At 36.7% G+C, this 14,901-nt stretch overlaps 1 protein-coding gene and 1 non-coding gene across 7 annotated transcripts in view; both read left to right on the top strand.

The window, feature by feature from the left end:
- The window catches only part of HECTD1 (HECT domain E3 ubiquitin protein ligase 1), a 99,001-nt gene that overhangs the window by 22,733 nt on the left and 61,367 nt on the right, over positions 1 to 14,901 (top strand). For all 6 annotated transcript variants that reach the window (XM_004755146.3, XM_004755144.3, XM_004755143.3 and 3 more), the window contains exons 3-8: positions 3,733 to 3,967; positions 11,511 to 11,738; positions 12,535 to 12,816; positions 12,920 to 13,190; positions 13,917 to 13,993; positions 14,079 to 14,177. In XM_004755146.3, coding sequence (XP_004755203.1) covers positions 3,733 to 3,967; positions 11,511 to 11,738; positions 12,535 to 12,816; positions 12,920 to 13,190; positions 13,917 to 13,993; positions 14,079 to 14,177 — 1,192 coding nt within the window. The remainder of the gene's footprint in view (positions 1 to 3,732; positions 3,968 to 11,510; positions 11,739 to 12,534; positions 12,817 to 12,919; positions 13,191 to 13,916; positions 13,994 to 14,078; positions 14,178 to 14,901) is intronic.
- LOC123388417 lies at positions 6,981 to 7,117 on the top strand. Its single transcript, XR_006602959.1, has one exon. It is a non-coding gene; the product is annotated as a U4 spliceosomal RNA (small nuclear RNA).

Genomic DNA, 14,901 nt, shown 5'->3' with positions numbered 1-14,901 from the left:
TCTTCATAGTGTAGTGGTTATGTTGCAAAAACAGAGTCTGAAGAGAGTCAAGTAGCTTTTGTTGGCTCAGCTTTAGAAGTCACCCAGCTGTCACTTTTACTTTACTCATAAAGCTGTTCAGATTCAAATAGTGGGAACATAGGCCCTCTCAATGGGAATGAGTATCAGAGTCACATCATAAAAAGAGTACTGGGGGGAGTGCCAGGGTGGCTGAGTTCGTTGAGTATATGACTGTTGAATTTAGCACAGGTAATGACCTCAGGGTCCTGGATCAAGCCCCAGGTTGGGTATTATGCTCAGTGGGGAGTCTACTTGAGGATTCTTTCTCCCCACCTCTCTCTGTCCCTCCCACCTAAAATAAATAGGTAATCTTAAAAAGTATATATGTGGAATGGGAGATGATGTGGATATTGTTGGAAAATAAAATCTGCAACATCATGTAATTCTTCAACTCTCTGTCCTTTGTACATGCTTTTCTCCTTACTTGGAATAGAAGGGCTTGTCTGCTCAGCCAACTTCTGTCATGTGGTTTATCAAGCATTTTTTTATGTCCTGAGCCCTGTACTACACATTTTAGATCCATTATCTCAGATCTTTGCAATAACTCTCCAAAGCAAAGAATGTCTTGACTTTACTCAGATGTCTTCCTTTTTTATGAGGACTTCCTTTCCCCAAATCCCCTAAATTGAATTCTCCCTCTTAGAACTTTTTATGGACCTACTCTTTTTTTTAAAGATTTTTATTTATTTATTTGACAGAGATCACAAGTAGGCAGAGAGGCAGGCAGAGAGAGAGGGAAGTAGGCTCCCCCCGCTGAGCAGAGAGCCCAATGCGGGGCTCAATCCCAGGACCCTCAGACCACGACCTGAGCTGAAGGCAAAGGCTTTAACCCACAGAATCACCCAGGCGCCCCTGGACCTATTTCTTTTAGGTTTTTATTATACGCATTTATATTTTGTTTGATTATATTATCATTTTCCCTGTTAAACTAAATTTTTTTTAAAAAGATTTTATTTATTTATTTGACAGGCAGAGATTACAAGTAGGCAGAGAGGCAGGCAGAGAGACAGAGGAGGAAGCAGACTCCCTGCTGAGCAGAGAGCCCGATGTGGGGCTTGATCCCAGCACCCTGGGATCATGACCCAAGCCGAAGGCGGAGGCTTTAACCACCCAGGCACCCCTAAACTAAATTTCTTGAGACAGGAATTATTTTCACTATATTCCTGTATGTATATATACATTCATGTATATATGTATACATATATGTATACATGTATACATATATGTATTTCATGTATTCATCAAATATTTGAGTATCCAGTAGATAACAAGTCTGGATCTGTTGTAGGAAAACAGTTAAGGCACAGACATGCTCTCTAGTAGCTCATGTTTTCATGGATGAGACAGGTAAATGGGAAAATATAATTTAGCTTGATGGATGCTTTTGATAGATGGATTTTACTGAGTGCTCTAAAACCACCCAAGAGGAGCATAACTGGGAATGGGTAATGAGTTGGTTTATGTGCAGGCCTCTTAAGGAGGTCCTTAATATGCTCTTTCTAAGTTGCTTGTGATAATTCTAAGTGGAGATAGTGATTGTGAGTGAGTTGGTCTGGGTTGGAGGTAACATTTTGGGACTTTTCATTGATATATGGATGAGATTTAGATCCATGAGGTACTAACAAAGAGAATAGAAGAGACCAAATAGAGAAAAGCCAGGGAGTTCAGGACCAAGACTGGATGGAAAACCAAGGGAGTCACAAAGCCTAGAAAAAATTAAAGGAATGGTGAAATACTCATTGTAGATTGCGGAAGAAGTGTAGCAGAATTATTGGACATTGTGTTCATTTAAGGTTGGTGATAACAAATTTATAGTGACATCATTTTTCTTGATTGTGTAAATCTTATTTCTTAGTTACCCCCTGTTGACATGGATTCAGACCTTAGGAAAGTTATGGTTGTAGTGGTAGCCTGGGGGGCGGGGGGAAGCAAGGAACTTTTGAGGACCTTGCTCAAAGAAGGTAAGCAAGTGCTGTTGAATAACCATAAAACTCTGGTTTGAATTCAAAGACTGATTTGATTATCTGTCAGCATATGGTTTCTTTGAAAATGATACTAAGAAGTTCTCTGTTGGGATGCCTGGGTGCCTTAGTCAGTTAAGCATCTGTTCTCAGCTCAGGTCATGATCCCAGGATCCAGGGTCCTGTATCAGGCTCCCTGCTCAGTGAGGAGTCTGCTTCTCCCTATCCCTCTTCCTGCTGCTCCCCCTGCTTGTGCGCTCGCTCTCTCTCTCTCTGTCAAATAAATAAGTAAAATCTTTAAAAAAAAAAAAAAAAGAAAAGAAAAAAGAAGAGGAAGAAGAAAGAAAAGAAAGAAGGAAATTCTTTGAAAGCACCTGGGTGGCTCAGTTAGTTAAGTGTTTGTCTTTGGCTCATATCCTGGGGTTGAGCACTGGGTCAGGCTCCAAGCTCAGCAGGAAGCTTGCTTCCTCTCTTGGCTGCTTGTTTCTCCCTCTCCCTGCCATTTCCTCTGCTTGTGTGCTCTCACTCTTTCTCTCAAATAAATAAATAAATAAAATCTTAAAAGATAAGGGGAAAAAATCCCTGATCTACAACTGAAGAGACAGGTTTAAGGTATTACCTGTTTATATTATAATGGTGGCTTTTTTTTTTTTTTAAGATATATTTATTTATGTGGGAGAGTGTGTTTAAGTGTTGGGGGAGGATTAGAGGGAGGGAGAGAAGGCAGACACTTAACCGACTGAGCCACACAGGTGCCCAACACATATTTTTTAAAAGCTACTAAAGATACACACTAAAATTTGAAGGAAAAATAATTCCACTAGTACATTTAGAGGACTGCCTTTTATGTTATTAGTAGCTCATTTAAAGCTTAGTTTGTGCAGAGAAGTTAGAATAATGTATTTAATGTCATATAACTGAGATTTCTTCTAAATGTAGATCATAATCTTTCATATTTAAAGTGTTGATAAAATATAGAGGATATTATTGGTACCTCACAAATTCTGCTTTTGACTATATAGCAGGCATTAGACTATTCATAGTGGGAAAGGAGAGCTAATTAGTTCAGTGTGGTGCCAGCATACAGGCCTAAGTGTTCAATATATATAATTTTACTTAATTTTCATATCATCCATATAAAGTTGGTATTTTTTAGATGTTATTTTTGGTTTATCACTGAGGAAACAGGATCACAAAGGTTAAAAAGTTGCTGTATGTGTATCCTTATCTATTAAACCCCAGATCAGCACTTGGTCTAATAAAACATTAATTAAATAATATCCCTGGCCTACAGGACCTTTTAGGATAAATAAGGAAATAAAGTGATAGATTAAGTAGTGTAGGCACTGTTTGTATGAAGTTTTTAGGAACATGAAAGTACCACTTAGTGATTTGGTGAGGTTAGGAAAGGTTTTACAGAGCAGTTGATGTTTGAGCTGTGTATTGAATAGGGATTTTTTTTTAAAACATGGTTTCAAGTTAATGCTACTACCTTAAAACTGTTGCTAACTTGATATTTTCAGCAGTGATGAGATTAGCGTGTGAGTATTTTCCTGGAAACAAAAGCAATGTGAGAAATACTACCTAATACGCATGAAGACACAGTGTTGAATGTGCTGTATTATGTTACAGTTTTTATTTATGATTTTGTTATTATTTTGATGTGAAGAATTTAGTAATCCTAGGTATAATATGATTTCTTTCACTACAGATGTCCTCCTCGCACTTTCTTACCAGCCCTCTGCAAAATTTTTCTTGATGAAAGTGCTCCAGACAATGTGTTAGAGGTGACAGCCCGTGCCATCACATACTATCTGGATGTATCTGCAGAATGCACCCGAAGGATTGTTGGGGTTGATGGAGCTATAAAAGCACTTTGTAATCGTTTAGTTGTGGTTGAGCTTAATAACAGGACTAGCAGAGACTTAGCTGAACAGTGTGTAAAGGTAAGTCTTAATTATGTATTTACTAGCCCATTTGAAGATGACTGGAGAATAAAAAATAGATTTTGCTAATGAAAGAAAATTCTTTCATTATTCTTACTTTATTGAGAGTGGTTGACAGCAATGGACGTTGTAGTCCTTGTTGCATCCAAGAGGATCCCGTACAGCTTGGGAAAAGAAATCTTCTCTTCAAAGGAAAATTGTAGGTCACTGGTAATGCTCTCCTATGCTGGCTCCTGGGTTTCCAGTAGCTTTTGAGATTGGTTATCCCTGTTCTTAGCCAAAATGATTTTGTATGACAACAGCCATGACAACTAATGCTGATTATTACAGTCAGGCATTATACTAAACACTTTACATGTCTTAACTCACTTAGTCTTCATGACAACTTTATATGAAGTAGGTGTTGCTAATATCAGCATTTCTGTTTTTTATTTGAAAAAAATTCAAGCATATTGAGGTTAAGTAACTTGGTTGGTGGTGATAGAAGTAGTTTATGACAGAGCCAGAATTCGAAGATGAGGAGTTTGAAATTAGGAAGTCTGGTTTGACGGCCCATGGATTTAACTATTTTTTTGTACTTCCTTTAGAGTAGCTATTTTGTGTTATTCCTGGTGGGACTAATTTATGAACTTTATGTGACTTTGAAAGCACCAGTGCTGGGTCAGTAGTTTAATAGAACTACTTGATGAGCACATTTAGACTTTACATATTTTTTTTTGTTTATGATTCCGGTTTCATTCTTGTTAAGATTCTTCCTGCAGTTTTCAAACATTCTGTCTCAGGATCCCTTTACAAGTCTTATTGAGGGGACCTCAAAGAGCCTTATGTAGGTTATATTTATTTATCTTTACCATATTAGATATTAAAACTGAGAAATTTAGAACATATATTTATCTGAAAATAATAGACTCATTATGTGTTAACATACATTTTTAATGAAAAATTACTTCCAGAACAAATAGAAAATTAATGAGAACAGTAGCATTGTTAAGCATTTTTGTATGTCTCTTTAATAATGTCTGACTTAATAAAAGAAGTCAGGTCTGTCCTCATGTCTACTTGTGCATTCAGTCTATTGCTATATCACATATAGCTTTAAAAAAATCCCACCTTACACTCCTGAAGGAATGAGAATGAAAAAGATAATTACTGTCATGGTATTGGTATTACGAAAAAAGTTTTAACCTCATGGATCTTTGAAGATGTCTTCTCGACACTTCGAGAACTGCTGTTATAGGTGTTAATGTCTTGATTTTCTGCCTCTGTGTCTGTAGATTTATTTTTGTCTCTAGACTCAGATGAAGTGGTATCTATTTTCCTAGTTAGAGCTTTTTCCCCCTTATTCTCTCTGTCTTTTTAAAATTTAACTCATTAATTTTAGAGAACATGAGTGTATGAGCAGTGGCAGGGGAAGAAGGAGAGAGAGAATCTCAAGCAGACTCCACACTGAGTGTAGAGCCTGACTCAGGGCTTGATCTCATAACCCTGAGCTCATGATTTGAGCTGAAATCAAGAATTGGACACCCAGCGACTGAGCCACCCAAGTTCCTCTCTGTCTTATTCTCTTGGTCATATTACTTCATGTTTCTTACAGGACTGCGATTTTACTCCATTGTTTATTCATCAACTCCTATTATTTCAAACTCTGTCTTGTCTTTTACACCCTGCTCTCCCTTTTTCTGTTTCCTTTGCAGATTATTGTTATTAATTTATTCTTAAATGGTAGTATTTTCCAAGGTTCTTTTTTTTTAACCTTCTTAAAACTACAACTTTGCCTAGATAATCCCATGTGTCAACATCAATACCATTCATTTGTATATGGCCCTCATGTCTTTATCTCTAGCCTGACCTCTCTCTTGAGTTCTAAACTCCATATTCAAAGGCTTGTTGGACAGCTCTAGCAGCTGTTTGAATTCATGATCTTTTACTACAGGTAGTTATTTTAATAATTGTCATTGAATTTACCCATTGTAGGCAGAAACTTGTGCTTTATCCTTTCTTTCCTTTTTTCCATTTTTTCCCCATTTTTCCTTCTTTCCTTTTTTCCACTCCACACATGTAATAAATGGTGAAGTATTTTTAGTTTATTTCCTTTTGTTTGTCTCTGTTGTTAGAGCCTTAGTTAAGCTCTCATTCTCTCATCCCATATTAATGCTTGAATTTTTTTTGCATTTCCCTCTATATTCTCCTATGGCCCATTCCCAGTGATTAACTGGAATTCTGGTCATATTATTTTTCTGCTTAAAATGTTTTTCTGGTCTTAGCTGGTACCAAAAATTGGGATCATTCCCTGTATATTTTCAGACCACAGTGCTTTGAAATTAGAACTCAGTTGAAAGAGGAAAGTTGGAAAGAACTTAAATACATGGAGGCTAAAGAGTGTCCTACTAAAGAATGAATGGGTCAACCAGGAAATTAAAGAATTAAAAAAATTCATGGAAAGAAATGAAAATGAAACACAACTGTTCAAAATCTTTGGGATGCAGCAAAGGTGGTCCTAAGAGGAAAGTATATAGTAATACAAGCCTTTCTCAAGAAATAAAAAAGGTCTCAAATACCCAACCTAAACCTATACCTAAAGGAGCTGGAGAAGGAACAGGAAATAAAACCTAAACCCAGCAGAGAAGAGAAATAATAAAGATCAGAGCAGAAATCAATGAAATAGAAACCAAAAGAATGGTAGAATAGATCAACAAAACTAGGAGATGGTTCTTTGAAAGAATTAATGAGATTGATAAACCACTGTCCAGACTTATAAAAAAAAAAAAAGAGAAAGGACCCAAATTAATAAAATCATGAATGAAAGAGGAGAGATCACAACCAACCCCTAAGAAATAGAAACAATGATAAGAACATATTATAAGCAGCTATATGCCAGCAAATTAGATAATCTGGAAGAAATGGATGTATTTCTAGAGATATACAAACTACTAAAACTGAACCAGAAAGAAATAGAAAACCTGAACAGACCCATAACCAGCAAGGTTGAAGCAGTCATCAAAAATCTCCCAACACCTTTGTGCAGCGGCAGTATCGTAGCCGATGAGGTTTATCCGAGGCATGATTATTGCTAATTGAAAAATCTCCCAACAAAAAAGAACCCAGAGCCAGTTCGCTTCCTAGGGGAATTCTGGGAGACATTTAAATAAGACTTACTACTATTCTCTTGAAACTGTTCCAAAAAATAGAAATGGAAGGAAAACTTCCAAACTCATTTTATGAGGCCAGCATTACCTTGATCCCAAAACCAGGCAAAGACCCCATCGAAAAGGAGAATTGCAGACTGATATGCCTGATGAACATGGATGCAAAAATTCTCACCAAAATATTAGCCAGTAGTATCCAACAGTACATTAAAAGGATTATTCACCGTGACCGAGTGGGATTTATTCCTGGGCTGCAAGGTTGGTTCAACACCAAAAATCAATCAGTGTGATACACTACATTAATAAAAAAAGAACAAAAACCATATGATACTCTCAATAGATGCAGAAAAAGCATTTGACAAAGTATAGCATCCTTTTTTGATCAAAATTATTCACAGTGTAGGGATAGAGGCTGCATACCTCAATAAGATAAAAGCCATCTATGAGAAACCCACAGTGAATATCATTCTCATTGGGGAAAAACAGATAGCTTTTTCCCTAAGGTCGGGAATACAGCGGGAATATCAATTATCACCACTGCTATTCAACGTAGTACTAGAAGTCCTAGCCTCAGCAATCAGACAAAAAATAAAAATAAAAAATAAAAGTCATCCAGATAGTCAAAGAAGTCAAAGCCCCATCCTTTGCAGATGATATGATACTTTATGTGGAAAACCCAAGACTCTACTCCAAAACTACTAGAACTCATAGGAATTTTACTGAATACTGACAGTGTCAGACTATAAAATCAGTGCACAGAAGTCAGTCACATTTCTATATCCCAACAACAAGACAGAAGAAAGAGAAATTAAAGAGTCAGTCCATTTACAGTTGCACCCAAAACCATAAGATATCTAGGAATGTCGAACCAAAGAAGCAAACAATTTGTACTCAGAAAACTATAGAATACTCATGAAAGAAATTGAGGAAGACATGAAATAGGAAAACATTCCATGCTTATGGATTGGAAGAACAAATATTGTGAAAATGTCTGGGCTACCTAAAACAATCTACCCATTTAATGCAATGCCCATCAAAATACCATCAATTTTATTTTTTCAAAGAAATGGAACAAATTATCCTGAAATTTGTATGGAACCAGAAAAGACCCCGAATAGCCAGAGGAATGTTGAAAAAGAAAAGCAGTGCTGGAGGCAGCACAATTCTGGACTTCAAGCTCTATTACAAAACTGTAATCATCAAGACAGTATGGTACTGGCACAAAACCAACTCATAGATCAATGGACCAGAATAGAGAGCCCAGAAATGGACCCTCAGATCTTTGGTTAATTAATCTTCAACAAAGCAGGAAAGAATGTCCAATGGAAAAAAGACAGTTTTTTTTTTTTTTTTTCAACAAACCATGTTGGGACAATTGGATAGCCACATACAGAAGAATGAAACTGGACCATTATCTTACACCACACACAAAAATAGACTCACAGTGGATGAATGAACTCAGCATGAGACAGGAATCCATCCAAATCCTTTAGGAAAACATAGCAACCTCTGACCTTAGTTGCAGCAACTTCCTAGAAATGTCACCAAAGGCAAGGGGAACAAGGGCAAAAATGAACTATTTGGACTTCATCAAAATAAAAAGCTTTTGCACAGAAAAGGAAATAGTCAGCAAAACTAAAAGACATCCAGCAGAACAGGAGAAAATATTTGCAAGTGACATACCAGATAAAAGGCTAGTTTCTAAAATCTCTGTCTCCCTATAGTCCACATCAACCTTATCGGTCTTTAATATGAACAGTTGAGAGTTGCAGTCTTGTGTAAGGTACCCTTAATCACTGAAACATCCCATCTTTTCAACGAGAATGCTACCTTAAATCCCTTCTTTAGAGAAAATCTGCTACTGCCATTGTACCAAAATCCAACACCTGAAAAACAAGTAATCCAGTCAAGAAATGGGTAGAAAACATGAACAGACATTTCTGCAAAGAAGACATTGAGATGGCCAAGAGGCACACGAGAAAGTGCTCAGCATCATTCGGCGTCAGGGAAATATAAATCAAAATCACAGTGAGATACCACCTCACACCAGGCAGAATGGCTAAAATTAACAAGTGAGAAAACAACAGATGTTGTTGAGGTTGCACTGTTGGTGGGAATGCAAACTGGTGTAGCCACTCTGGAAAACAGTATGGAGGTTCCTCAAAAAGTTGAAAATAGAGCTACCCTATGATCCAGCAATTGCACTGCTGGGTATTTACCCCAAAGATAAAAATGTAGTGATCCATAGGGGCACGTGCACCTCAAAGTTTATAGCAGTAATGTCCACAGTAGCCAAACTATGGAAAGAGCCTAGATGTCCATCAACAGATGAATGGATAAAGAAGATGTGGCATATATATATGGTGGAATATTATGCAGCCATCAAAAAATCTTGCCTTTTGCAGCAATGTGGATGGAACTAGAGGGTATTATGCTACATGAAGTTAGTCCATTAGAGAAAGACAATTATATGACCTCAACTGATATAAGGAATTGGAGAAACAAGACAGAGGATCATAAGGGAAGGAAGGGAAAAATGAAATAAGATGAAACCAGACAGGGAGACCAAAAGAGATTCTTTTTTTTTTTTAATTATTTTTTAATTAATTTAATTTAATTTTTTTTTTATTAAAGATTTTTATTTATTTATTTGTTAGAGGGAGAGCGAGAGAGCACAAGCACAGGCAGGCAGAATGGTAGGCAGAGGCAGAGGGAGAAGCAGGCTCCCTGCTGAGCAAGGAGCCTGATGTGGGACTCAATCCCAGAACGCTGGGATCATGACCTGAGCCGAAGGCAGCCGCTTAACCAACTGAGCCACCCAGTTGGCTTATAGGCGTCCCTATAAGAGATTCTTAATCTCAGGAAACAAACTGAGAGTTTCTGGAGGGGAGGGAGGTGGGAAGGATGGAGTAACTGGGTGATGGACGCTGCAGTGGGTAGGTATGTGGTATAGTGAGTGCTATGAATTGTGTAAGACTGATGAATCACAGACCTGTATCCCTGAAACAAATAATACATTATATGTTAATTAAAACAACATTTTTCTTTTTCGAGCTTTAAGAATAAAGTCTAAATTTTCTGATAAGATCTATAAGATCTGTGGACTCTGTTAACTCTTTAGTTTTACCTGAACTCCTTAAACATCAACATAATTTGGAAAATGAAAGTTAATTTCTTAAGAATTTTTATTTATTTATTTGACAGAGAGAGTGCACGTGCGTGTGTGCCTATGTGCACGCTCACAAGGAGGAGGGCAGGCAGAGGGAGAGGAAGAGGCAGGCTTCCTGTGGAGGAGGGAGCCTGATGCAGACTTGATCCTAGAACCCAGGTGCCCCTGAGAGTTAATTTTTCATGTTTTGAAATTCAGAGAGTGTGAGGATTATGAGTAATGCAACAGCAAGCATTTATTTATTTATTCATTTAACATGTAGAACTTTTGTAATCTTTCACGAAGTTATTTTAATTAACTTCCCATGCAGGCTTCACCATCTAAACCTACACTGTTTGATACGGTAGCCATTTAGGACATTTCAAATGTGGTACCCGAAAGTAAAATAAGTGTAAAATATCCTTGGGATTTTGAAGACTCAATACCTGAAAGTTTATGGGGTTCATAGATGGCTCAGTTTGTTGAATTCAAGTAGTTTGGACTCAAGTTTGACTCAGGTCATGAGTTCATGGTCATGGGATCAATCCGTTTAGGATTCTCTCTCTCCTCTCCCTCTCCTTCTGCTCCTCTCCCTGTTTATACTCTCTTGAAAATAATTTAAATAATTTTTTATTTATTTGTCAGAGACATAGCGTCTAAGTGGGGGAGCAACAGGCAGAGAGGGAGTAGGAGGCTTCCCACTGAGCAAGGAACTCAATGTGGGACTCGATCCCAGAACTGAAGGCAGACGCTTAACTGACTGAGCCATCCAGGCATCCCTAAAATAATTATTATTATTTTTTTAATCAGAGGGAGTTGAGCACAAGCAGAGAGAGTAGTGGGGAGAGGGAGAAACAGTCTTCTCACTGAGTAAGGAGCCTGAGGGACTTGATCCCAGGACCTTAGGATCATGACTTGAGCTGAAGGCAGGTACTTAACCTGCTAACTTAACCTGCTAAGCCACCCAGGTGTCCCTAAAAAAAGAAATGAAAGAAAAAAAAAAAAACCTGTAAGAAAAATACATTAAAGAATGTAAAATACATAAATTTTTAAGATTGATAACTTTAAAATGATGCCTTACATGTATTGGGCTAAGTTAAATATAATACTCTAATTTTGTTGTGATTTACTTTTTAAAATGTGGTTACTGATAAATTTGGAGGACACATTATATTTTCTATGATGCTAGAAATTAAAATTAAAATTGGACTTACTGTATTCTTTTGTTAATTTTTATGTACTGTTTTAGGTATTAGAACTGATATGTACTCGTGAGTCAGGAGCAGTCTTTGAAGCTGGTGGTTTGAATTGTGTGCTTACCTTCATTCGTGACAGTGGACACTTGGTTCATAAAGATACCTTGCACTCTGCCATGGCTGTGGTATCAAGACTCTGTGGCAAAATGGAACCTCAAGATTCTTCTCTAGAAATTTGTGTGGAATCTCTGTCTAGTTTATTAAAACATGAAGATCATCAGGTAAATAAATTGCCATTATATACTTTGTATTCAAGAAGTGATTTTATAGTGTCCCTTATTTATAACTTTGATAATGCTGTTATTTGAACTTTTCACTTGGTGAATTAGAGGTAATTCCATTTTCTTCTTTTCTCATTTCATATTTCTATATGGTCATCTTTTTTGTTTTGGCAGTGAAACATTTTAAATTATGAAAGTGCTACATTTATTTTTAAAACTTAAACATTTTAGGAATACATAATTTTTAAAGCTGCATTGTATTCAGTGGTTTGTTGATTCAGCACAATTTTGTTGACTTAAAAAGGTAATTTTCATTAATGTAAAATAACACAGTATTTAAGGTCTTTTATGTGTAATTTTTTTTTCAAATGAACATACTTTGGAAAATAAAACTTGACTTTTAAATGCCTTTTTACCGTCCTGTTAATTATTTTTGGTTGATATTTGTAGATTTTTTGGGGGCAGAATTGTTCATAATAATAGTTAACATTTACTGCACTTTTACTGTCCATCTAGTTTCTTTACATTTATCATCTTACTTAAGCTTGGACTGTGAATTATAGGTACTATTATCCCAACTTTATATCTAAGGGAACTGAGGCCTTGAGCAGTTAAGTAATATCCTTAGGTCATAGAGTTAGCAGAATGTGGAGCCAGGATTAAAATCTAGATGGGTGATATGCTTATATCTTTGCTACAGCTGCCTTTCTTACAATCTCAGGAATGAAATTAACAGTACCAGACCCTAGTCCTTTTTGGGTGAATTTTATCCACGGCATATTCTTGATATCATCAGGTTTCAGATGGAGCTCTGCGGTGTTTTGCATCACTAGCTGACCGATTTACCCGTCGTGGTGTTGATCCAGCTCCGTTAGCCAAGCATGGCTTAACTGAGGAGCTGTTATCACGCATGGCTGCTGCTGGTGGTACTGTGTCAGGGCCATCCTCTGCTTGTAAACCAGGTCGCAGCACTGCAGGAGCGCCTTCCACAGCTGCGGATTCCAAATTGAGTAATCAGGTGTCAACAATTGTAAGTCTGCTCTCAACACTTTGCAGAGGCTCTCCAGTAGTCACACACGTAAGAGTGTTTTTGAATCTTTGATTTTTAATCTTTCAATAAAAGTCTTTTTGTGTAATGCAAATCTATTAAACTTAAAACGTTTCTCCCATTGCCTTTCTAGGATCTCCTGAGGTCGGAGCTTCCTGATTCAATTGAAAGTGCTTTGCAGGGTGATGAAAGATGTGTGCTTGATACCATGCGTTTGGTCGACCTTCTCTTGGTGCTATTATTTGAAGGACGAAAAGCTTTGCCAAAGTCTAGTGCTGGATCTACAGGCAGAATCCCAGGACTTCGGAGATTGGATAGCTCTGGGGAGCGCTCACATCGGCAGCTTATAGACTGTATTCGGAGTAAAGATACTGATGCACTTATAGATGCAATTGACACAGGAGGTCGGAAAATATTTTTTAAAATATAAAAAGAAAACTGTGAGATAGGAATTATATAGGCAATTTCTAATTTGTAGATTTTATTTATTTTATTTTTTTATTTTTAGTTTTTTTAAAGATTTTATTTATTTGACAGAGAGAGATCACAAGTAGGCAGAGAGGCAGGCAGAGAGAGAGAGGAGGAAGCAGGCTCCCCACTGAGCAGAGAGCCTGATGCGGGACTCGATTCCAGGACCCTGAGATCATGACCCGAGCCGAAGGCAGCGGCTTAACCCACTGAGCCACCCAGGCGCCCTAGTTTGTAGATTTTAGACAGTATTTTTAGCGGCTGTGCCAGATAATATAATGGCCAGCCTTTTCTATATCCTCTCCCCTCCCCATACCTATAATTATCAGCCCGTTGCATGATAAAACCTGAGTAAATGAAATGAATTAAGGAAACTAGTACCTTGTTGAATTGTATAGTTTTTTTTCCTTCTTCTTCTTTTATGTTTATATTTAAGGCTTAAAGCCTTGTGAATCCTCAGTGGTTTAAAAATTTTAGAATATCTTTTCTTAGCAGAATTTGTTGATGTATGATTTACTACTGTAGAGTTGACCTAAATGTTTAAAATTGACTCTGTATTTAGTGATTGTTAATAACAATCTTTAAATGGTTTCCACTGTAGAAAAGTTCAGTATTATTTTGTTGGATTTTTAAAAATTTATTTTTTTCCTTCAAACTTCCAGCCTTTGAAGTAAATTTTATGGATGATGTGGGTCAGACTCTATTAAACTGGGCCTCTGCTTTTGGAACTCAGGAAATGGTAAGCTGATAACTAGAAGCTAGTGTTTTAAATCAAAGATAGAACTATTAATAAGGCAACTTTATGATTCTTCATAATTTTACAGGTAGAATTTCTTTGTGAAAGAGGTGCTGATGTTAATAGGGGTCAAAGGTCATCATCATTACATTATGCTGCATGTTTTGGAAGACCTCAAGTAGCAAAGGTAAAATCCAGGTTTTTAAATTATTAATTTAATATTTAACATTAACATGGTTCCAGAATTAGAATGCTATAAAAGCTTTTATTCTGTAAGTCATGCTTCCATGCCATCTCCATTCACTCCATTCCCCATTGCTCACTATAGGTAAGCGTGTCTAGTTTATCTTTTTTTAGTGTTTCTTAACATAGATATAAGCAAAAAGAAATATATATACTTATTCCTTTCTTTTCTAATATAAAGTGTAACGTTACATATACTGATGTATACTTTAGTTTTTCATTTAATAGTGTATATTGAAGATCTCTTCCTATTGGTATTTGGGTAACATTTTTACATCTGTATACTTGCCCTGTGTGGATATACTGCAGATTTATTCACCTGTTGCTAAACACTTTAATTTTTTCAATTTCTTACTCTTGGCACCAAATAATTTTGTACATATTTGTGTTTTTATTTATCATTAAAGCAAATAATTTATTTGCTGAAGAATCATAGTATCTTTGACTCTCAGATTAGGAGAGGACATTGGGGAATTCTTTTTATAGTTAGAAATTGAGAAGGTCTAGAGAAGTCAAATTAGAAGGGTTGAACCAAATGTGTAGATGATCTAGGTATCTAGAATCTTCATAATGTGAAGTAATTTGGCAGTGTTACGGTAGTCTGCCACTAAGTCAGGCACACTTGGATTCAAGCTTCGGCTTGTTAGAAGCAAGATGGTTTTGTGGCT

The sequence above is a fragment of the Mustela putorius genome, unplaced genomic scaffold (assembly GCF_011764305.1).
Source record: "Mustela putorius furo isolate JIRA1106 unplaced genomic scaffold, ASM1176430v1.1 tig00003898_pilon_pilon_pilon, whole genome shotgun sequence".
Lineage (NCBI taxonomy): Eukaryota > Metazoa > Chordata > Mammalia > Carnivora > Mustelidae > Mustela > Mustela putorius.
The sequence above is the reverse complement of the archived record's forward strand: the minus strand, read 5'-3'. Positions and strand labels throughout refer to the sequence as shown.